The 25347-nt window shown below is 40.8% G+C and overlaps 1 protein-coding gene across 4 annotated transcripts in view; it reads right to left on the bottom strand.

The window, feature by feature from the left end:
• The window catches only part of EYA1 (EYA transcriptional coactivator and phosphatase 1), a 162613-nt gene that overhangs the window by 82414 nt on the left and 54852 nt on the right, over positions 1 to 25347 (bottom strand). For all 4 annotated transcript variants that reach the window (XM_073583848.1, XM_073583851.1, XM_073583850.1 and 1 more), the window contains exons 9-10: positions 5044 to 5183; positions 4576 to 4659 (exon numbers count right to left, since the gene is read on the bottom strand). In XM_073583848.1, coding sequence (XP_073439949.1) covers positions 4576 to 4659; positions 5044 to 5183 — 224 coding nt within the window. The remainder of the gene's footprint in view (positions 1 to 4575; positions 4660 to 5043; positions 5184 to 25347) is intronic.

The following is a 25347-nucleotide window of genomic DNA, read 5'->3' as shown; positions in this document are numbered from 1 at the left end:
AGCTAATATATATATATATGTTATCAGATGCTTTTCTGTCCTAGATCATCTGTTAGAGGATGACCCAAACACACTAGATGATCATCCAGTACCATGTAAGTTGGCATGTTTGGCTGACCTTATTCATGTGTATAGGAGTTATATGATAGTTATAGGTCAAATGCTTTTTTAGATGGGAGTGATTTCAGTTATCCCCTCATAAACATGCATGCAGGGTTTGGCTAAGTGGTCCTTTTTATTCAATAATTGAAATACAAGACCAAGACATTGCCAATTAAATTCTTAATTTACGCTGTTCATTGATGGGATCTATTGGGATTTGGCTGCTTATGGAGACTCCGACAAAGTAGATTTTTCCTAGTAAGATCAGTTTCACAACTACAATTTCCATTTTACTCATTTTACCTATGCTGTTGCCAAGACAACTACATTTATACAATAAAGTTTTCAATCAGTGTAATTAGAAATGTATTGTCTCCAGGAAATCAAGTAAAGAACCCAGGCTTACTTTGTCATGGCAACTACACATGTATCTAGTGACTAAAAACTGCTATCTTTCATCTACACTGGCTGTAGAACAGTAGCAATTACCTCTAATGTGAAGATTGCTGATGCATTAGGTAAAATAAGTGCTGTCTAATGAGATAAGAAGAGAATCACCTTCCCATCTCCGCCCTCCTTTCACTAAAAGCACACATTATTATTGGTAGGCTAATTGACCTTTTGTGCCATTCATTCCACAGACCTGGGTTATTGTTCTTCGCAGACAAGTATAGAGTCATGTCCTGTCTGAAATGTGTAGGCATCGCCTATTACAAATGAGGTGCAGCATCTAAATTACTGCCTTTAATATATGATCCCAGCCTCTATTACAGGAAAATTGCAGGACAAAAACCCTAGATCAATTCAAGCTTTTTTACCCCAATTACTGTATAAATGCTACTTGATAACAGAGAATACCAACATTGATGAACAGCGAAAAAACACAAAAATTGAGCTTGGTTTGAGTTGGTACACATGCAGCATATAAATGCATGCTCACATGGCCAAAAAGCATACAAAACCTACAAAAGACAAAATGAAAAAAACCCTGCTGTAATTAAATAAGAAAAAAGCAAAAGTGCATTTAAATCATACAGAGTTCTTAGTAATACTTTTTGATCAAACATAGCATGAAAGCCGTCCCACCATCGACAAGGTGACTCTGTGGTCGGGGCAGTCCTACACTGTCTAATATTAAAAACCTTATCATGTGTCAAAGTTGACGTCTGTGTGAATAAGGGCAGTCAAGGACCGGGTCCCAACAAGTGGATACCAGTCAGGGGAAGCCTTTAAATCCAATTTCCAGCTCAGGCGAGGGAGGCTGGTGTCCGGTGGTTGGGACCCGGTCCTTGTCTGCCCTTATTCACACAGACGTCAACTTTGACACATGATAAGGTTTTTAATATTAGACAGTGTAGGACCACCCCGACCACGGAGTCACCTTGTCGATGGTGGAATGGCTTTTATGCTATGTTTGATCAAATACAGTATTACTAAGAACTCTGTAGGATTTAAATGCATTTTTGCTTTTTACTTATTTAATTACAGCAGGGTTTTTTTTTTCATTTTTTATTGATGAACAGCGGTCTACCAAGGAGCTCTCATAGAATCCACATTCTATCAACCGGAATTTTCACATTGTAGTAATTATAGTGGAATCAGTTTGCTGGAGTCAAAACAAAGTGAATCATGCTTTAAAATCAGTAGAGATTTTTTGAAGATTTGTTAGTCTCTACTTATAATTTGTGATTATCAGATGTAAGCTAGCATCGATCAGACAGACAATTTGTATACTAGGAGTAAATGTGTTTATAATATTGAATTTAGAAGAGTTAATCAATTTTTAGCAACTAAAGCTCTAAAGGAAACCTCCACTCAAAGACCAAGCATGATATCAGGCATGCTTTTGGGAAAAGGTTTGACAAAACAATTTTTCCTGGTAATTTTTTTCCCACAAAAGAAATTCCATTTTTAAGGTAAGAAGTATGATATCTTTGCATGTGGATTTTTTAGATGATGGTAAAAAAAATGCTACTATTCTAAAATTGATCGTGAAAATGTTAAAACAATATTTCAACTGATAGCACAAATTTCAATTAGTCATCATAACTATTTATTTTGGTGGAATCAATATCCATTGGTCATAGCTATTTATCTGGGTACTGTACATTTTCATTTGGTCATGGCAATGTATATTTTAAATAATGTTATCTTAATATCAAAAAGTTTTATGTCAAGGGTGTACAGATCACCTATACTTGGTTTGAACAGTCATTCTGTGCTTTCAGTCTCCCTTTAACACATATTGAAACATAACATCAACATGATAAACTATCGACATTAAATTATCAGCCAATAGAAATGACATTGGTAGGTATGGCCGGTTTAATCTTTTTGGCAAGAGGTTGTCAAATTTTGGACATTTATGATATACTTACAGGATATATTAGATACAGTTGCTACAGGTACCACCTATGGGATTTGCATCTGTCTTGAAAACTGTGTCTGTCTTGTTTTATTAGTAATGAAGAAGTGGCCATGCAAATACTGATCTCTTTGTTCCAAAAATAGCTGTGCATACTTGTTTGACTATTTTATGAACTTTCTTAGAAGTCAATGAGGAGAACAGAGTATTAGCACCTCTGTTCAGACAATGACACACAATGGGTCCTGTTTTCAAGATTGAGGCAGGTCCCAGAAATGGAAAAACCCATGAAATGAGGAGGAGCAAAAGTTACAGAATTAAGCACTGGGTATATCCTCCAAAAAAGATTCACGTATATATAGCAACTTGGAAGTGAAATTAAAATATAACTTTTAATCAATAATCTCCATTAAAAGAATTTTTCTCTTTTTTCAAAAAACTCATGAGTATGTCACTATACAAGACACAAAAATTGTGACATGCAAACAAGGTAAAGTGCAAACCAGTGATTAATCATACAACTGTGCTGCACTATCTTGTGCCAAAGTCAGTATATATACATATAATAAGCAGTCCAACCAGTATATGCAGCAATTCAGCTGATTATACTCAATTTTTGGGTCAGATATCAAAATCAGGGCATTCAAAAGAAACCTCACAAATGCTGATAACCAAGTCATCAAATCAGCCTATTAACAAAAAAATGGCCAGAATGAACCTCATATTTAAAACAGTGTTACCAATATATATACCAACACCTAATTATATACACAAAAGAAAATAGGCCCATATTAAATATATTGCAGATATTGGGCCCAATACATGGAACAATCTCACCCTGCATTTTCATGTCAGGGACCACTAGATCCATCAGGTGGTGAGATCACAGAAGGCAATGCCACTCCCGATGCGTTTCTTCCTATAAAGCTTCTTCAGGGAAGTATTAGGCTATGTGTAGGGGTCAACATATCCCCTCAGGAACTGTTATTATTATTATACATTTATATAGCGCCATTTTACCCGCTGATATGGCTCACGGCCACAAAACGGCACAGTGGTAAGCACAAGCTAGCATACAAGCAGCTTGCGAAAGCATATTCAGACTTTGGCCAATTCACAGACAAACCCCTCCCCCGGAAAAAAAATAAATATGGTAAATGAGCATATACCCTATAGCAAGTAAATAGGTAAATAACATAGGGTACTTGGCTAACATTATTCTGGTCAAAAAGCATAAAGCCATCCCACTGCGAAAAGGTGTACCCAACTAAGACAATCCTATCCTGTCTCTAGTATCGAACCCCTACCTTGTGTCAGCCGACGTTAATGTTACTAAAGGTACTGTCACACTTAGCTATGTACCAGCGATCCCGACCAGCGATATGATGCGGTCAGGATCGCTGGTAGATCACTAAGTGGTCGCTAGTGAGCTGCCACACAGGCAGATCTCACCAGTGACATCGCAGGGTCGGGGGACGCTATTTACCTGTCAGACGAGACGATCCTGCGTCCTCCTGCCCACGTCCATGCGTCGCTCGTCGTCACAGCAGGAAGCCCAGCAGGATGCTGACGACGAGAAATGGCCCAGGACGTTCTAGAGCGATCAGCGATAAACAGCGGGGGAGCGGTCGGAGGTAAGTATCACACATAGCGATATCGCTATAACGTCACAAAAACCAGTGACGTTACAGCGATATTGCTAGCGATATCGCTTAGTGTGACAGGCCCTTAAGAGCAGAGTACTATAGGGGCCTAACAGAACAGGACAGGGGCCTGACTGAGTCCATGGGAAGCTATATAGATAAAATGCCTAGCTCAGAAGGTTCTAAAGATGGTACCATATCTACCAGACACTTATGGTACATCCTGTAGATAAACCATAAACATCCATGATGGAAATACCCCTGAAAAGCTTGATGCTGCACATGGACTTTTGTAGTTCTACAAAAAATAAAGCTTATAATACTAATTTATTTTTTCATAATTGCATGAAAAAATCTCAGAAAAGATTGGACTACAGCATTCATGCTACATAAAGTCTGTGGGTAACCCCAACATTTTACAGGTGAAATAAAAGGAAAAAAATGTTCTAATTTTTTTTTACTCACCCTTCCATATCTGTTTGCATAGGATCCTGTCAATAATGAGTGGAAAACAATGATCGTCTCATCCAAATCCCAAATAAATACTCTCTAAAAAAAAAAAATCAATGAAGAAATAATATTTAGATATTTAACAAGAGAAAAAATATCATATTATCAATGTCCAAAATTCAATGGAATTAAATTAATAATTTATTATGCAGTATGAGTTCATTCTACTCTATCAGGATGGTAATAATAAAATAGGAATTCATTTAATAGGGGCGTTTTGTTCTGACCTACATATTCTGCATACGCTGGCACATGTAGGCTGCAATGAATTATTACTCTCTGCAAAAAATAATCAATAAAAAAATGCAAAAACCTAAAATAGCTATGTTATATTTCTAAGAAACCTCCAACATGACTAATGTTTAATGGATTCTACTGGGAAATAAGTTATTTCTATTGGACTCAGGTTACTGTATTACATACTTCAAGGTCAGAGTCTGGAGGTGGGGATGGGTTGTTGTTTCTGCGTCCTCGTCCCCGTGATTTTCCCTCTGATGCTCGCTGTAATCGATCAGAATCTGAATCTTTAATAGGTGTTGATGGACTATGGATAATGCTGTATTCTGTAAAAGAAAAAGAAAGGAAACAGTATTCATTTGGATTATTCATTAAAAGCTGATCTTTTATTTGCCCCAAACATAAAACCCCCAAATGTTCATAAATTATTATTCTTACAGCTCTAAAAGAAAGAACAATTTAGTTTTATTTTAGTATCTAACAATACGAGGAATTCGTACTTAATATTATTCAGAGGCACATAGGTTTTCATCAGATTAGTTACGAAGCTAAAAATCTTAAAAAGGAAAAAAATTACGAATTATTTCCTATTAGACTAGATCTTTATTGCGGTTTCCCTGAGGAAGAGGTCCGTTAGATCCAAAAACGCATTTGGGAATAAACTACAATCTATTTTTATACCTAAGTGAATTCCTTACCTTCTGCGATCCATCACCATAAATGGAATTAGTATTCATGCATGAATATATCGACGTTCCTGACCTAATAGCCAAATGTTTCACCCTGATGTATGCAACTGTTTGCCATGCAGATACATTGACTCCCGCTGTCAGGCCAAGTTCGGTGGACCACATTTTCAGTTTGAGCGCTGACCATGACAAAAATGGACAGAACGCAGACCATTGTTATACAATCGGGCTGTACATATGAGCGTTTTTTTATTTCATAAACCAAATCTGCCCATGAAATAATGGCAGGATGCACTAGATTTCCCCACGTGTCGGATGAAACTCTTTGCTTCAAGTCTTTGGGCGTGCCAAAAAAATGGATGCCATACGGAGCCACCATTTAGCATCCTTTTCTAATAATACATTGAAATTCTTTAACATAGGAAACTGTATTTAGTCTTTTTAGTATGTTTTTAATAACTGCTGATGTATAAAATGGATTATGCACAGATTGAATCCCTCAATGTCTGTCCACTATTTCATTCTTCTTCTCCGCTAGATTTCTGAAACTTAACATGGACAAAACAGAATTCATCATCTTTCCCCCATCTCACATGACCCCCCCAACAAACCTATCCATTATAGTAAATGGCTACCCACTCTCCCCAGTCCCACAAGCTCGCTGCCTCGGGGTAATCCTTGACGCTGATCTCTCCTTCAAACCACATATCCAAGCCCTTTCCACTTCCTGCCGACTTCAACTCAAAAATATTTCACGAATTCGTTCATTCCTCAACCAAAAATCTGCAAAAACCCTAGTCCATGCCTTCATCATCTCTCGCCTTGACTACTGCAACCTCCTGCTCAGTGGCCTCCCCTCGAACACTCTCGCACCCCTCCAATCTATTCTAAACTCTGCTGCCCGACTAATCCACCTGTCTCCCCGCTATTCCCCAGCTTCTCCCCTCTGTCAATCCCTTCACTGGCTCCCCATTGCCCAGAGACTCCAGTACAAAACCCTAACCATGACATACAAAGCCATCCACAACCTGTCTCCTCCATACATCTGTGACCTCATTTCCCGGTACTTTCCCGCACGCAACCTCCGATCCTCACAAGATCTCCTTCTCTACTCCCCTCTTATCTCCTCTTCCCACAATCGCATACAAGATTTCTTTCACAGATCACCCCTACTCTGGAACTCTCTACCACAACATATCAGACTCTCACCTACCATCGAAACCTTCAAAATGAGCCTGAAGACCCACCTCTTCCGAGAAGCCTATAACCTGCAGTAACCACCAATTGACCAAACCGCTGCATGACCAGCTCTACCCTCGCCTACTGTATTCTCACCCATCCCTTGTAGATTGTGAGTCTTTGCGGGCAGGGTCCTCTCTCCTCCTGTACCAGTTATGACTTGTATTGTTTAACATTATTGTACTTGTTTTTATTATGTATACCCCTCCTTACATGTAAAGCACCATGGAATAAATGGCGCTATAACAATAAATAATAATAATAATTGAATAGAAGTAACAAATGAGAAAAAGAATATACAAGTTTTCAGGGAGAAACTGAAACAATGTATTTATATGCTTGTGTGAACTTAGCCCCCCAAAATACTATGTGTTAGTCATTTCTGTGATCATCTGTATTGGTTCCCAGGCTTTTTGTTAGCACATTGCCCCTAAATATATGGAAAAAAGACAATAGACACTTTTGCATTGCATGGCAGGAGCATATATGGCACAACATGCACCATGCACATGGTGCAAATAAGGTAGATTGTCACGTTAATGACTGGCAGCTGCAAAAGACTATAATGGCTCTACTACTGATTACTAAGCTCTGCTGCTACGCTTTTCTCATGTTCTTTGAAAAATAAGTTTGGTCTTAAAATTAATATGTCTCCTAAATTCTATGCAACTTTGTCAATATTAATAATATGGAATTTTGCACTGAGGACTGAGAATGCCAAGGTTTCCTGTTGTCGTCAGTTGATTGCTTCTGAATATTCATGAGAGGCACAGTAAGCGCTCCCTTCCTTCTGCTAAGTTCAGACTATCACATTACAGGAGGAAAGAACAGAGAAATGCCAAAACCCTTTACTAACACAAAGAAAGCCTGACACAGGAGAATTATCGGAGACGTAAAAATCACTAAAAGAAAGGAAAGTGCTACAACTGCAGACCATGACTAACTGAGCTTGCAAAACATGGCAAAATAGAGTCTCTAAATATCACAGCATGTTTCCTAGGAAAAGACTTATAGTATTTATTATACATATCAGAAGAAAGAATACAGTAAAAACATAGAGTTAACTATAGGACAATGAGAATTGACAAGGTGTATGCACAATTTCTATAAAAGGAAAGCTTAGCTACAGAAAACTAAAACTATACTGTAAGTTGTTGGCTTTGAATTAATCTTTACAAATTGTTTGCAAAAATAAATTTGGAAAAAAAATTACATTTTTTTCTGACAGTTTAATATACATACCACTCTGTTATGATACCATAATAACTTTTAGATACACTATTATTCCCTGCAATATTTTGTTCTAGAAAACTTGCTAAAGCTATGCTCAATGTTTTTCGAAGACTTTTCAAAGCAGAAACTGAGCTGAAGTTAGGCAGAAATGCTATATATCCTCCTCAATAACTCAAAGCTAAATAAAAACTTCTCGTTATGAATCTTCTGCCCAGTTTATGCTCCAGAATCTCTGCAAAAAGACTCCGTGTGCACTGGTTATGCTGAAACTAAATGTGGACTTTGTGCATACAAATTGTACACCTGTAATTGACACTTAGGACTTGTGCCGACGACCGTAGTTTTAGTCCGAGTGGGATCAGTCAAAACATTGGTCCGCACCTGGCTGGTCATAGGAAAAAAAATCACAGCATGCAAAATTTGTCTCTGATAATCGTGTCAAACTCAGCCATTAAAGTCTATGAGTCCCTGGAAAAAATCCTGTTATCCGAGTGTAGTCCGATTTTCACGGACTGACAGAATGGAGTAGAAAGAGAAACTTTTTTCCTTTTTCTATTTAAATTCTTCACATCTGACAAAATCTGAGTAAACTCTAAACACACACTGATCAAACTCTGATCAGAATCGGATTACAGTGTGATTAGCATAATTTCACCAATTTTCTCAAGTGGAGAACGTACAGCCATCTGCACCTGCCCTAAGGGTGAATTAACAAATTAGTTAGTTAATATAGAAATTAGTTCTATATTAGTCGATTTGCAGCAATAAATCACAACTGATCGGTAAATATTTATTATCCATTTATTACCCAATATGTTGTTATGCAGGTCTGCTGTAGTCAACGTTCTCCCTTGTCTTCGGCGTCTGTGAATAGCAAGAAAGTGACCACTGTTTTTAGGCGCCGGGAAGTGACAACGATGCTCATCAGAGAAGCCGGGTCTCACTGCGCTCAGCTAGACTCGGCGACGGTGATGAGCATTGATGTCCCACCAGAGACATCGGGGAACATGGACTGCATCAGACCTGCGTGGTAACATTTTGAATAATAAATTGGCTGAACCAGGGAGTCGTCTTTGTTTCTGTCTTTTTATGTCTTTCAGGTATCCTTTTCTGGACTATTTGATGGATTAATTTGAACCTGCAAGGGTTTTATTTTTTTTCTTGAAAAATTGGTGAACAAGAGAAAGTGTGAGGGAGTCTTTATTTAAGTGAAGTGTTTTTTTCTGTGTGTTTTTATTACCAGGTTAGTATTGGGGGTATCTGATAGGCTAACCCCAGGGCTTGATGCCAGCTGTGATTTTTGACAAATCACAGCTGTCATAAACCCTAACTACCATTACCCAGATTGCCACCACACCGGGGCATTCGGGAATAGACAGGAAAAGCATCAGCATTGGTGCATCTCATGTGATGCACCAATTCTGATGCAGCTGTGGGCTTGAATTTTCTGGTTGGAAATGGCCCAGTAACCATGAACCTTCCCAGCCTGTGATTCTTCTTGGCTGGCTATCAGTAGGGGGGACCTCACGTTATTTTTTCTAAATTATTTATTTAACCAGGCTAAAAACACCTGTGTGAATGCACTTACAACGCATGTGCTATGTATTTAACTGCGGATTTACTGCATCTAATGCAGGTTTGGGGGGAAATTCGGCACAGAAGACTGAGTGTTTCCGCAAGAGAAATTGACATGCTGTAGCTCAGAAACCCACACAACAGATGACTTTACACAGAGTAAAAAAGACATACAGTGGACAAGGGATTTTTAACAGTCTGTACAGCGCAGCATTTTGGACTCAGTGAAAATGCGCTGCATCCAGATAGTATTACTGATCATGGGCACACAGCCTAAGGGTGTGTGCACACGCTGCGGATTCTGCTGCGGATTGATCCGCGTGGATTTTGCAAAATCCGAAGTTAAATCCGCAGGTGAAAAGACCTGCGGTTTATCTGCGGTTTTGCCTTGCGGTTTATCACCTCTATAATGGAGGAGATAGTAAACCGCAGCGGAATCCGCAGAAAGAATTGACATGTCAATTCCTTCTGTGGATTAGAAACAGCAGCAAATCCATGCGGAAAAATCTGCACCGTCTGCACTGCAGTTTCCATTTCCCATAGGATATTATGGTACTGTACACTGCAGCAGAAACTGCTGCGGATCCGCAGGGCCAAAACCGCTGCGGATCCGCAGCATGTGCACACACCCTAAGGGATGAAGAAGGCATTTTTTTCTCTTTATAATTTTGCTTTATATACAAGTCATTATACAGGAAAGAATGATTCCAAACATGTTTTCCTGTAAAATCCATGTTATCTTTAGTTTTATATGTTTATTGTTAGTCCGTAAAAGTGAAGTAATAGTCAGGCAACATTGTTCCCAATCGCTTTCATGCGATTTTTGATCAAGAAAAGTATTACTAACAACCCTTTGTTATTTAAATGCACTTTTTGCTTTTTACTTAGTTATAGCAGGGTTTTTGTTTATTTTGTTTCTTGCAGGTTTATTCAATGCTTTATGGCCAAAGTGAACATGCTTTTATATGCTGCCTGTATACCAACTTTAATTAAGCTCAATTTTTGTGCGTTTTTTTCTTTGAATTTTTGCATTTTGTGCAAGTCGGGGTGTGGCTTCACCCTCCTGAGCTGTAAATCACATTTAAAAGCCTCCCCGGGCTGGTGTCCTTAGGTCGGGACCTGGTCCTTTTGTCTGCCCTTATTGACACACTGAGGTCGACTTAGGCCGGTTTCACATTAGCGCTTTTTAAGCGCACACACGGCCGGGGGTAGCTCCGCCCCCGAGCCGGCTCTCTGCCCGGCGTGCCCGCCCCTTGCTTATAGCGCCGCCTCCTAGCGGACAGAGGCGCCTGCGATCGGCGCACCCTATCTTTAGCATAGGGTGCGCAGATCGTGCGCAGGCCGTGCGCTAGTTGCGCTTTGACCTGCGCTGCGCACTTTTGATGGTGCGCCGTGCGCGCCAAAATCGAACTTTTCGGATTTTGGCGCGCACGGCGCACCGTCAGAAGTGCGCAGCGCAGGTCAAAGCGCAACTAGCGCACGGCCTGCGCACGATCTGCGCACCCTATGCTAAAGATAGGGTGCGCCGATCGCAGGCGCCGCTGTCCGCTAGGAGGCGGCGCTATAAGCAAGGGGAGGGCACGCCGGGCAGAGAGCCGGCTCGGGGGCGGAGCTACCCCCGGCCGTGCGTGCGCTTAAAAAGCGCTAATGTGAAACCGGCCTTAGACACATGGTAAGGTTTTAATATTAGACAGTGTAGGACCGTCTCGATCAGTCACCTTGGCGACAGTGAGATGGCTTTCATGCGATTTTTGATGAAAAAATGTATTACTAAGAACCCTGTGTTATTTAAATGCACTTTTTGCTTTTTACTTAAGTAGTTATAGCAGGGTTTTTGTTTATTTTTTTTCTTGCTGGTTTTTTCTACATTGTTCCCAGCAGCGACCTGGGACTCAGAGATGCGTCCAGGCGTCTACTCCTTGCTGTTCCCATTCCATCTGAGTGCTGTTTACTTCCATTTCAGTGATTTTCCTGCTTCCCCAGCCCTCCTGTTAGGGTCTTCCAAAATAAATGCTCCAGTTTACCATTGACTTCCATTATACATGGCTCTCAAGTCGAGCCCGTCCGTGAGTCCGAACAGCTCGATTCAAGTGCTGAGCACTCGAGCATTTAAATGCTCAATCATCACTATTCAGGATCCCATTCATGATGTTATGAATCACCCTTCATCAGAACTGAGTGCAGTACTTACTGTGGTTATCCACGACTTTTTTATTTGTGAGTATGGGGCTAAGAACTAACAGGCAGATAGTTGCTAATTACCTGCATGCTTTGCACGAGGACTAAGTCTGCCAGCTTAGCTGACGATTCTCCTGCTTCATTTCACCCTTTGTAACAGAGCAGCACCTTCTTTTCTTGTCTGCTATGTTGACGGGGTAACCAAAGACACCATAAGGAGTACAAAGTCCAAAGAATATAAAATATATATAATTTTATTAGACATAATTGTCACAAACATGACGGCACCTTGAAAAAGAGCAGTGAAACGCGCGTCGTGGCATGAGGCTTTGGTCTTGATTCATATCGCTTATGGGTAAGCACTTGGGGCATTTATTTATGATGTATATTTAATTGTATTTTGGCCGGTTCCAACAGTGGGGGATTTAGTACATATACTGGCCAGTACTTTTATAATCTATTCCCATGGTGGTATAATGCACTTTGGCATTTTTTACATGGTATTTAATCTCTGACCTTGCTTTCATTACCTGATCCTTTTGTATGTATTCATGTTTGTGACAATTATGTCTAATAAAATTTTATATATTTTATATTCTTTGGATTTTGTACTCCTTATGGTGTCTTTGGTTATCAAGTTCTAATGTGGAGTGTCCTGTGGAAGCCCTCTGTTACCTATCACTGATATGGGTGGAGTGGGTGTTCTATCATACATTGTGCTTTGGATGGTTTGTTATTATATGTTGACGGGGTGTCACGACAGACGTCTTACTGATTGACCGCTGGCTGCCCGCAGTAGAGCATTCGGGAGCCGGCTATTAATCACCATGACATCAATGTCAATAGAGCAGAGTGGTAGAGAAGATGCTGCTTTGTCAATGTGAAATTAGCAGAAGTTGCAGAATTGCCAGCAATAGCCATCTGTCACCACTCTAATGCGGCAGAGATCATAGAATCATAGAATCATAGAATCGTAGAGTTGGAAGTGACCTCCTGGGCCATCTGGTCCAACCCCCTGCTCAAAGCAGGATTCGCTAAATCATCCCAGTCAGATGTCTGTCCAGCCTCTGTTTGAAGACTTCCATTGAAGGAGAACTCACCACTTCTCGTGGCAGCCTGTTCCACTCATTGATCACTCTAACTGTCAAAAAGTTTTTTCTAACATCTAATCTGTGTCTCCTCCCATTCAGTTTCATCCCATTGCTTCTAGTCTTTCCTTGTGCAAATGAGAATAAAGTTGATCCTTCTACAATGTGACAGCCCTTTAGATATTTGTAGACAGCTATTAAGTCTCCTCTCAGTCTTCTCTTTTGCAAACTAAACATTCCCAAATCCTGCAACCTTTCCTCATAAGACAGGGTTTGCAGACCGGTCACCATTCTGGTCGCTCTTTTCTGAACTTGCTCCAGTTCGGCTAAAGGCAGAACAGGCAGGTACTTTTAGTTAGCAATTACCTGACTGTTAAGGGCCTGTTACACATAGCGATATTGCTAAAGCGTCACTCACCTCCGACCGGCCCTCCCGCTGGCTATCTCTGATCGCGCGAAATCGGCCTGGTCCATTTCTCGTCATCGGCTTCCTGCTGGCGCGACGAGTAAGCCATGGACGCAGGCGGAAGACGTCACCCTCGCAGCGTCTGACAGGTGAGTAACGACTGCCGAGCATTGCTGTGTCGCTAGTGAGATCTGCCTGTTTGGCAGCTCACTAGCAACCATTTAGCGATGCACCAGCGATCCTGACCGGGTCATATCATGGTTGTGATCGCTGGTGCATCGCTAAATGTAATGGGGCCTATAGTTATTAGCCCTATAGCAAAAAATAACAAAGGTCCCAGATAACCCCCTTAACTGCCAGCATCATGTATATCGGAGATACATGGAAGACAAGTATGCTGTTATACTTCAAGGTATACTGACACTGCCCCTATGCAAAAAGCAGGGTACATGTGAGGGGGTAGCTAACTTTTACAAAAGTACTCTTTTCCAATGAATATCATGCAAGTATCACAGGATCTTGCAACAAGATCTGGTGTTCCAGGTAAATAATTTTCAACCACATTTATGATCTATTCATCAAAATGAATATATAAATAAATATCAAACAAACAGATAATAGTACTGTTAAAAATAAAATATAGAGTAGAGTTGAATTAACTGTTTTGTGTAGTCCCAAATAAAAGAAAACAGCAATATTCTTTTAAAGGGACTGTGTAAAAAAAAAAATAAATCCTAATTTTTAAATTAGGCTTTTGTGTTACATGTATTTTTTTTTTTTTAAATATTTGGCAAAGTTTTTTTTTCACATATCATGATCTTAAATGGGTTTTCCATTATTATTTGATCCCCTTTAAAATGTTCTAAGGCTGGGGTCACACTGGCGAGGAATACGGCCGAGTGAGAGGCGCTAAAAGCCCGCATTAGACACGGACGAATGATTCTCTATGGGGTCCCTCGCACCAGCCGTATATTTCTCATCCGCATTCTACGCTCCGTGCTGTGATTGTCAGCGTACTATGACCGTAGTACGCCAATGCAAGTCTGTGGGTGCGCAAAAAATACGGATTACACACAGAACACCCATGTGACTTGCGAGAAATACGCACCCGGTGTCTTTTAGAAAAGCCGGCAATTCAGTGCGCTATACAGTAAACTCACACTGACAGGTTTAATAAAGAAAGAAAGAATAGGTATAGACACATAGAATACATATATATATATATTCATATATATATGCATTCTATGTGTCTATATCTATTCTTTGGTTTCTGTTAGAAACCCTGTCATAGGGCTCCATTATATGTCCATTTTGCAAGCCTGCGAGAAAATCTCCTCATACGGATGCCATACGGATTACATACGGATGCTGACATGCGCAAAATACGCGAACACACCTTGATTACGGATGACATACGGAGCACTGTTTAGGGGCCATTCATCCGTATTACGCATGTAAAATACTGACCGTATTTTGCGTCGGTTAGTGTGACCCCGGCCTTACTCTTTTTAACAATGGCTTCTTTAATATATTACATTACCTGGACTTCTTCGATGAGCGCAGCTGACGTGACTCCTATTTGTTAACATGCTACCACTGCTTCCAGTCATTTACGTCGGATCCAGGCCTCTTCTGGGCCCAGGATTTGGATGAAATGCAAATAGCACATGACTCTGCTCCTGATGAGAGAGAAGCTGCCTATAAATGATTTGCCAGCATGTCCGAGCATGCAGTTCAGATCAGTCTCCATGGATCCTGTATAATGTGTCTTCAGGTACACTGTCAATCATTTCAGCACATCCGTCCACATTCTTATTCTGTCTGAATCCTGTGCCCAGATGATGAGCAGATTGGATATAACAGACAGAAAGTAATGCCTGCATGTCAACAGAGGAACACATGACCCACACCAGATGCAGAAGTGCAGGTAATGAAAGTATATTAACCCTTTTATGCCACAGTCCAGTTTCATTTTTACGTTTCTTTTCTTTTCTCCCCAGAACCATAACTTTTTTATTTTTCCATCACTATGGCCATGTGAGGGCTTGTTTTTTGTGGGACGAATTGTACTTTTGAAAAACTTCATTGGTTTTCCCATATCGTGTACTGGAAAAATGGGAAAAAATTCCAAGTGATGTGAAATTGCAAAAAAGTGCAATTCCACAACTGTTTTTAAGGGTTTTTTTTACCATGTTGACCAAATGCTACAGTACATCTGACCTGCCACTATGAGTCTCCAGGTCATTACGAGTTCATAGACACCAAACATGTCTAGGTTGTTTTTTTATTTAAGTGGTGAAAAAAATTCAAAGTATGTTAAAAAAAAATTGAGTCATTTTCCAATACCCGTAGCGTCTCAAGTTTTTGTGATCTGGGGCAGAGTGACGGCTTATTTTTGCGCTCTGAGCTGATGTTTTTATTGATAAAATTTTGTTGTAGATAAGATCTTTTGATTACCCATTATTGCATTTTAATGCAAAGTTGTGGCAAACAAAGAACGTAATTCTGGCGTTTTGCCTTTTTTTTTTTGCTACGACATTTACCGATCGGATTAATTCTTTATATTTTGATAGATTGGGCCACTCTGAACACGGCAATACCAAATATGTGTATATTTTAATTTTTTTGAATTGTCTTATTTTGAATGGGGAGAATGGGGGTGATTTTAATTTATATTTTTTATTTTTTTAACATTTTTAAAAACTTTTTTTACTTTACACTTGCTTCAATAGTCTCCATGGGATACTAGATGCTGTGATCATCCAATCACTTGTGCTACACACAGCAGGGCTTCAACCTGCTCTATGTAGCAGAAATGCACACTTGCCATGAGCACTTAACGCTGGGCGGCGCTCATAGCAATCTGGCAATGACAACTACAGGAGTCTGCTGAAGACCTCGGGTTGTCATGCCAACCCATCGTCGACCCGTGGTCATGTGACATGGATGCCAATGGGCGGGATTAGTTGCGCACTTCCAGCACGATCACATTAAATGCCAGATATTGACAGCGGCATTTAACAGGTTAACAGCCGTGGGTGGATCCCACTTCCACCTTCAGCTCTTAGGGGCACATGTCAGCTGTTCAAATCAGATATGATGTGGGCTCAGTGCCAGAGCCCACATCAAAGGAGAGACACGACATACGCAGGACATGTACTGCCCATGTCCTGAAGGGGTTAAAAATACTAACCAACATGCACCCATAGAAAAAAGCCACCTATGAAAATATATTAGAAAAGTGATTGCTATGAAGAGTAAAGACATAAGTAAGGGGGCAAATAGCACTGGAAACCCCCTTTATTTAAAAACCTAAATTAGCAGTCTTTCAATTTTTACACTGGCCACTGGGGGTTAATTGCTCTCTATTTTCAAGAAAACATTTCAGCAGGCTCTTTAACATCAAAGACTAGATTTAAAGGACAGGTGACACCTCTATTCATTGCTAATTGCACAGGAGCCACCATTCACATTAGATAATGTCACAGCTCCCACTGATCCCCTCCCTTCACATTGACCTCATTATATATTTCAATACAAAAGACATGGACTTAGTCTATTGCTGGTAATTTACATGCAGAGTTACTGAAAGAACATGAAGTATCAGTATAAAAAGCCTCAGTGACCAACCTGAAAATGGCAAGGTTTCTATTTTTTATTCTTTAATAAAGGTTGTAAGATGGAAGAAAATAAATATATTTTATTTTTTTTGCATTAGCACAAAAAACTGATTTAAACAATGACTTTTTCTGTTGACACATTAGGTTTAAATGAGAATTAGACACAATAAGGCTAGTTTCACACTAGCGTTTTTGAGCGCAGCGACGGCCTGCGCACGGCCGCTGCTAAGCCCCGCCCCCTGCCGCGCCTCCTCCGGTAGCTCCACCTACCAGCGCATGACGCTGCATGCGCCCTGCGTCCCCTATCTTTATCACTGGGGGTGAAGGCCGTGCGCAGTATGCGTTTGGCGGTGCATGCGTCCTTTCGACGGTGCGCCGACCTGTGCCAAACGCAACCTTCTGCAGTTTGGTTGCGCCGGCACACCGTCAAAAAGGCGCATGCGCCGCCAAACGCATACTGCGCACGGCCTGCGCCCCCAGTGATAAAGATAGGGGACGCAGGGCGCATGCAGCGTCATGCGCCGGTAGGCGGAGCTACCGGAGGAGGCGCGGCAGGGGGCGGGGCTTAGCGACGGCCGTTCGCAGGCCGTCGCTGCGCTCAAAAACGCTAGTGTGAAACTAGCCTAAATGGTTTACCTAGAAAAAAATGGCCTAGGCAATGGATCACCCATGGTCCATATTTTGCAATGTCCTGATGGTTGTTAGTTACCTTATAACCAAAATGCTAGATTCCCGCACCATTCAATGGTGCAAGGCTGGAGTCACACACAACGAATAAAAAATCGGTCCCATTTTAACGGTCCGAAATCGCACAAAGGTATCTTAACCAGTGATGCGTTTTTGATGCGATGTTTCTTCATTGATGCGACTTTAATCACATGTAAGGATCCGTTTGACATCCGTCTGGTGACATTTTCTCGCAGGGTAGCTAAATGGACATATAATGGAGCCCAATGACAGGTTTCCCCACACAAAGAATGAATAGATCTAGACACATATATTTTTATACATGTCATAGAGACACATTTATACATATATTTCAAATTCATACAGTTCATCATAGCAGAATAGCCGCAGAAACATTTGCCGGCTTTTGTATAATTATTCTCCTGCCCGACATGAAATGACACATGGTTTACATATAGTTAACCATTTCATTTCATTTTTTTTTGTTATGTCTATCACTATTAATTAGATGAGGGTTTGTGGGTAAAATTATGGAGTTGTAGGGGTTAATTTAAGGGGTTAATTAGTTGTATTAAATTGCAGGGACTCCTGCTGACGTCACTGAGGCTGAATGGAGTCAGTATCACACAGGATAGGATTAGATACACAGCTCAGCAGTCAGTATCACACAGGATAGGATTAGATACACAGATCAGCAGTCAGTATCACACAGGATAGGATTAGATACACAGCTCAGCAGACAATATCACACAGGATAGGATTAGATACACTGCTCAGCAATCAGTATCACACAGCATATGATTAGATATACAGCTCTGCAGTCAGTATCACACAGCATAGGATTAGATATACAGCTCAGCAGTCAGTATCACACAGGATAGGATTAGACACATGGCTCAGCAGTCAGTATCACACAGGATAGGATTAGACACACAGCTCAGCAGACAGTATCACACAGGATAGGATTAGATACACTGCTCAGCAATCAGTATCACACAGCATAGGATTAGATATACAGCTCAGCAGTCAGTATCACACAGGATATGATTAGATACACAGCTCAGCTGTCAGTATCACACAGGAGAGGATTAGACACACAGCTCAGCAGTCAGTATCACACAGGATAGGATTAGATACACGGATCAGCAGTCAGTATCACACAGGATAGGATTAGATACACGGATCAGCAGTCAGTATCACACAGGATAGGATTAGATACACTGCTCAGCAATCAGTATCACACAGGATAGGATTAGATATACAGCTCAGCAGTCAGTATCACACAGGATATGATTAGATACACAGCTCAGCTGTCAGTATCACACAGGAGAGGATTAGACACACAGCTCAGCAGTCAGTATCACACAGGAGAGGATTAGACACATGGCTCAGCAGTCAGTATCACACAGGATAGGATTAGATACACGGATCAGCAGTCAGTATCACACAGCATAGGATTAGATATACAGCTCAGCAGTCAGTATCACACAGCATAGGATTAGATATACAGCTCAGCAGTCAGTATCACACAGGATATGATTAGATACACAGCTCAGCTGTCAGTATCACACAGGAGAGGATTAGACACACAGCTCAGCAGTCAGTATCACACAGGAGAGGATTAGACACATGGCTCAGCAGTCAGTATCACACAGGATAGGATTAGATACACTGCTCAGCAATCAGTATCACACAGCATAGGATTAGATATACAGCTCAGCAGTCAGTATCACACAGGATAGGATTAGACACATGGCTCAGCAGTCAGTATCACACAAGATAGGATTAGACACACAGCTCAGCAGTCAGTATCACACAGGAGAGGATTAGACACAGGGCTCAGCAGTCAGTATCACACAGGATAGGATTAGATACACTGCTCAGCAGTCAGTAACACACATGATAGGATTAGGTACACAGCTCAGCAGTCAGTATCACACAGGATAGGGTTAGATACATGGCTCAGCAAACGGTATCACACAGGATAGGATTAGATACACTGCTCAGCAGTCAGTATCACACAGGATAGGATTAGATACACGGCTGAGCAGTCAGTATCACACAGGATAGAATTAGATACACGGCTGAGCAGTCAGTAACACACGATAGGATTGGATACACAGCTCAGCAGAAAGTATCACACAGGAGAGGATTAGGTACACAACTCAGCAGACATTATCACACAGGATAGGGTTAGATACACAGATACACATGTTGTTTATCAAAAGGCTCTTGAATGAGTTGAAAATAAAATACTATCAATACTTGGGTAGTCGTTTAGTTAATTTGTGTTGCAAATCTGTAGTGTTGAATATATGATGTGAAATGTTTTTATGTGCAATATAATCATTATAATTTGTTATAACTAACCACAGTTGGTTACTGTGCCCAGGCAACGCCGGGCTCTTCAGCTAGTATTCCATAAGAGCCATAAAAGCAGGTATCACAATGAGAACATTATGAGCCTTCAATAGGGATGCAATTACTGTGTACCTCCCACAATACACATCCCTCTCCCTGAGTTTAAAGTTGTGAGGTATGCCCTTCTGTGACTGTGCATGTGTGCCAAGACCCAGCAGCAAAAAAATTTTTGGGTGGAGTGAGGGTGAGTGGAAGGGTCCAATTAGAAATTTTGTTATCAGTCCCCATGGTTTCTATTTTTTTAAACAACATCCCCAAACATGAATGGGGATATAGAGGCATTGACACAGTATTAATTAAAATAATTTTATTCAAACATGGTGAAATAATGACACCTAAACAAGGAATCCTCATAGGTAAAAAAAACGGAGGTATAGAAAAACCCGGAAAGCTATAATGTCATGAGATATATAGTTACACACATAGCAAAATAGAAATATATATGAACATATATTATGTAACTAACAAAACAATGAAAAGTGCACCGTGCAATTGTGCCACATAATAATCAGTACAGAAAATTAAAAAAAAATTTTGAAAGTTTTTTTGCAATCAGAATAAGCAATATAAAGTGCACAGTGCAACTGCGCTGTATGAGGGCCAGTTAATGAAATGCAGTGTACAGTACACCATTCCTTGTAATTTCCTGACCAAAATGTATCATACTGCATATAACAAAACTGACATGATAAAAATTAAGGTGCTTCGTGCACTGTTCCAAAAAGCTACCAGCCAAAAATGTTTGATCCGGCAATCATTATGTATCACAAACTCTCCTCGCTACTCCTCCGCTTCTCCCCTCTGCAAATCTCTTCACTGGCTCCCATTCCCTCAGCATATCCAGTTCAAATTACTAATACTGACCTACAAGGCCATCTATAACCTGTCTCCCCCATATGTCTCTGAATTAATCTCCCGATACCTTCCCTCACGTAATCTCTGGTCCTCCCAAGACCTCCTTCTCTCCTCCACACTTATTCGCTCCTCACCCAACCGCCTCCAAGACTTCTCCCAAATAGCCCCCATCCTCTGGAATTCCCTGCCCCAACACGTCCGGCTATCAACCACACTCGGATCCTTCAGACGGAACCTGAAAACCCACCTCTTCAGGAAAGCCTACAGCCTGCAGTGATCCTCACCACTACTGGAGCTACCGTCTCACCATCACTGGAACCGCTGTAATCCTCCAACTTACTGTCTCCTTCCCCACCATCCTGTAGCATGTAAGCCCAAAAGGGCAGGATCCTCTCTCCCCTCTATATCAGTCTGTGATTGTTAGTTTGTTTGCTGTAAGTGATATCTGTAATCTGTATGTAACCCCTTCTCATGTACAGCACCCTGGAATCAATGGTGCTATATAAATAAATAATAAAAATAATAGTAATCCAAATGTATTACTCACAGTGAAAAGGTCCTGGTTGACCAGACCACCCGGGCGTACCCCGACAGCACTGTTTCGCCTGACCGGCTTCCTCAAACAGGGACTGTGCATGTGTGCCAAGACCCAGCAGCAAAATTTGTTTTTGGGTGGAGTGGGGGTGAGGGAAAGTGTCCAATTAGAAATTTTGTTATCATTCCCCATGGTTTCTATGTATGCCCCTGGTGCGGACCGCCAGGTATAAGCCGCTATAATAATTATCGGATGCCTCACAATCACACCTGCTCATTGTATGACCCACATTAACATTTCCCAAAGAAAAGAAAAGTATTGTAAAATTTGCAAATATAATTTCAAGCACATCCTCCATGTGAGTGACATCATTGATGGATTTTCACTACCGTGAGACCAGATATAAATATGCCTATTTGATCAGAGAAGAATAAACTTGGCATATATTTCTCACAGTTGTTCTCTTCCAAATCCACCTGTGGCTCAAATGTTATGTGAAATAAGCTTTGGGTGCTGTTTTTCACTTCAGAAGTTCAAAGTGTCCTCCTTTTCTTAACATAAGTTTTTCTTTAAGATCTTGCAAAACAGAATAAAAAAAACTTTCAACCCACAAGAGTCTTATTCCCAGACTACCTCCTGACTACTTATCAAGGAATGTACGTTTTTCACATCCAACTGGACCACAAACATGAACCGTCCTGTGCACAGACTGCTTCAAGCGTTGCTCACAAGGAATGATAACATTCAACTGGTTTGCTTCAATTGAAAAAAATGACTGCAGGTCTTTAGAAAAATTCATGACACAGCCATATTTATGGACCCTTTATAAACGCTCTATAATCACACCAACAAACGCTACATTTTTCTGTCATATTTATTTTTTTATTAGACTAAACTCATAGCTGAACAACTGACGTGCTGTCCATGTTTATTACCCTTCTTAAAAAAAATCAGTAAAACCCAACATGGAGAGATTCAACAAACATTCTGGAGCTAAAAATTAGAATCAGAGCTTAAACATATGACATATAACAAAACTGTAGTGATAGATATATTTGCAAATAATGTAAAATGAGAATAATTAGAAGGAAAAGCTGGTAAATAGTACCAATAATTATTTTCTAGAAAAATATCAGATGTTCAATAATCCAGCCTAACTAAATGACAAATCACAAAAAAAAACTGATACAATCCTTAAAGGGGTTTTACGGGAATAGAAAAAAAAATATTTAACTGAAGGAAATTTCATAATAAATTCCAAAATACATTTAATTAGCAAATCACAATAGTTTTGTCTAGGAAGGTTATCTCTATAACAACCTGAGAGAAACCTGTCCTAGAATGTTAGGACAGGAATTTGTGAACATGTGCAGCAGGAAGCTCTGCCTTCCTTTATATGTTGTGGATGTGCTCCACTAATAATATTGGGGATACTAGATGTGATGAGGTAAGAAGAGGCTGCTCACACTGCTGTCCATCCTGTACTGGAGATACCAGAGTTGCTGAGGTAAGTAGAGGCCGCTCATACTACTGTCACCCTGTCTATCTGTTCTAATACTGGGCATACCAGGGATGCTAAGGTGAGAAGAGGCTGCTCCCACTGCTGTCCACCCTGTCTATATAATCGAATACTGGAGATACCAGAGGTGATGAGGTAAGAAGAGGCTGCTCACACTGATGTCCACCACATCTATATAATCCAATACTGGAGATACCAGAGGTGCTGAGGTAAGAAGAGGCTGCTCACACTGCTGCCCACTGTTATGAATGGGTCACCGAGGAGGATAGCAGGACCAGGCTAAGTCACCAGAAAACCAGAGAGGTTGGTAACAAAGCAGATTGCAGACCCCTGATCCTATCCACACAACTAGCAGTAGCCGTGGAGCGTACCTACGATGCCCTAGAGGCCTCGGCACAGCCAGAGAACTAACTCAGCCTAAAGGAAGAAAGGTGAAATCTAAACTGCCCTGGAGCAGACCCCAAAGGAATAGACAGCCCCCAAACATATATTGTCATTGAGACAAGATGAAAACACAAATGCAGGCAGAAAAATAGACTGAGCAAATGATGGGGCCCAAACTGACAGGAAAGGAAAGACACGGTCTGCAATCACACAAAAACCATTACAAATCCAACAAGTCTGATGCACAAAAAACACTGAAGTCACACGACTTCGCCCCCACTATATCAGCACTTTGGTATATACTGAAAGCAAAGCAAAAAGAGACCAATATAACAGGGGACAGAACAAACTGACATAAGCAGTAACATATGGGCGGTGATCCAGCACAGCCCCAGCAGGAGCAAGCTGACCCACACAAAGCAGAGATAGACAAAACCATATCAAAATGCAAAAAGATTAGCAAATGAACCACTTAGCTGAACCATGCAGGAACAGAGCAGGAGACATCAGACATCAGACCTCAAAAGGCACAGAAGAAAATCACCAGCAAGGATTGAAGGAAGTCAGCTGTCTTAAATACACCAGTCAGAAACCCTAGATCTCCAATCGTCATCATCATTATCAGGCGGCAAGCCTCTGTTAATCTGACCAGCTCCACTACCTCCAGTAACCACCAGAGGGAGCCCAGAAAGAGAACTCGCAACACCTGTCAACCTGACCTGCTCCACTACGTTCAGTAACCACCAGAGTGAGTCCAGAAAGAGAATTCACCACAGTCCACCATGGTTATCAAATCCAATACTGGAGATAGCAGAAGTGATGAGGTAAGAAGAGGCCGCTCACACTGCTGTCCACCATGTCTATCTAATCTAATACTGGAGATACCAGAGGTGCTGAGGTAAGAAGAGGCTCCTCACACTCCTGTCCACCATGTCTATCTAATCCAATACTGGAGATACCAGGGGTGATGAGGTATGAATAGGCTGCTCACACTGCTGTCCACCATGTCTATCTAATCCAATACTGGAGATAACAGAGGTGCTGAGGTAAGAAGAGGCTGCTCACACTTCCGTTCACCATGGTTATCTAATACAATACTGGAGATACCAGAGGTGCTGAGGTAAGAAGAGGCTGCTCACACTGCTGTCCACCATGGTTATCTAATCCAATACTGGAGATATCAGAGGTGCTGAGGTAAGAAGAGGCTGCTCACACTGCAATCCACCATGGTTATCTAATCCAATATTGGAGATACCAGAGGTGCGAAGAGGCCGCTCACACTTTTGTATGCCCTGTCTTCCTGAAATAACAATATAAGTATCTCCAGGTCACAGCACCAAAGCTTCCTACTGCACATGCTCATAGGCTTCAGTCCTAACATCCTAGCACAGGGTTCTACCAGTGCAATAATTTGGTGGTCATTTCCTTTTGCTAATTAAATGCATTTAGGAATTTTGTTTATAACAGCATTTCTTTTAGTTATTTTTTTCCTATTCCCGTAGAGCTCCTTTAAATACTTATGCCAGATATTGGATAAATTTTACCCGAAGATTACTCAACTATTTGCTTTCAAGAAAGAAAGAGAACCTAAATTATAGAGATGATGAAATTGATTCAATTTGAATCAAATTTGAGCAAAATTTTATGAAATTTGATGATTTCATACAATTTGCATTTCACCCTATGCAAATTGACAAAAAATGCCTACCGCCTCTTTACACATTAAAGAAGATTGCATCACTTAGAGAAGGCTGACATGATTTCAGGTAAGACTTTGTGGGATTACACCTAATGTCTTGCAGCTTCACTTCACATAGTATATCTCAGCCAATAAGGATAACTATCATAAAAGCCTGAGTTGGGAATGCAGCGGCAATTTTAGGGTTATTTTAGGATAGTGAGAATCTCAACAATAGAGACAGGAAGAGAAGCCCTAAAACATTGGACAAATCCTCCAGACAGTAAGATGTTGTATGAAGACGATGATAGGAGTAGTCTGCAAATAATACATGTATTTTGATGTTATCTAGCACTCTGTTATGCACAGCACCACCATCTCTG

The sequence above is a fragment of the Dendrobates tinctorius genome, unplaced genomic scaffold (genome assembly GCF_039654945.1).
Source record: "Dendrobates tinctorius isolate UK_male_01 unplaced genomic scaffold, ASM3965494v1 ptg000082l, whole genome shotgun sequence".
Lineage (NCBI taxonomy): Eukaryota > Metazoa > Chordata > Amphibia > Anura > Dendrobatidae > Dendrobates > Dendrobates tinctorius.
The sequence above is the reverse complement of the archived record's forward strand: the minus strand, read 5'-3'. Positions and strand labels throughout refer to the sequence as shown.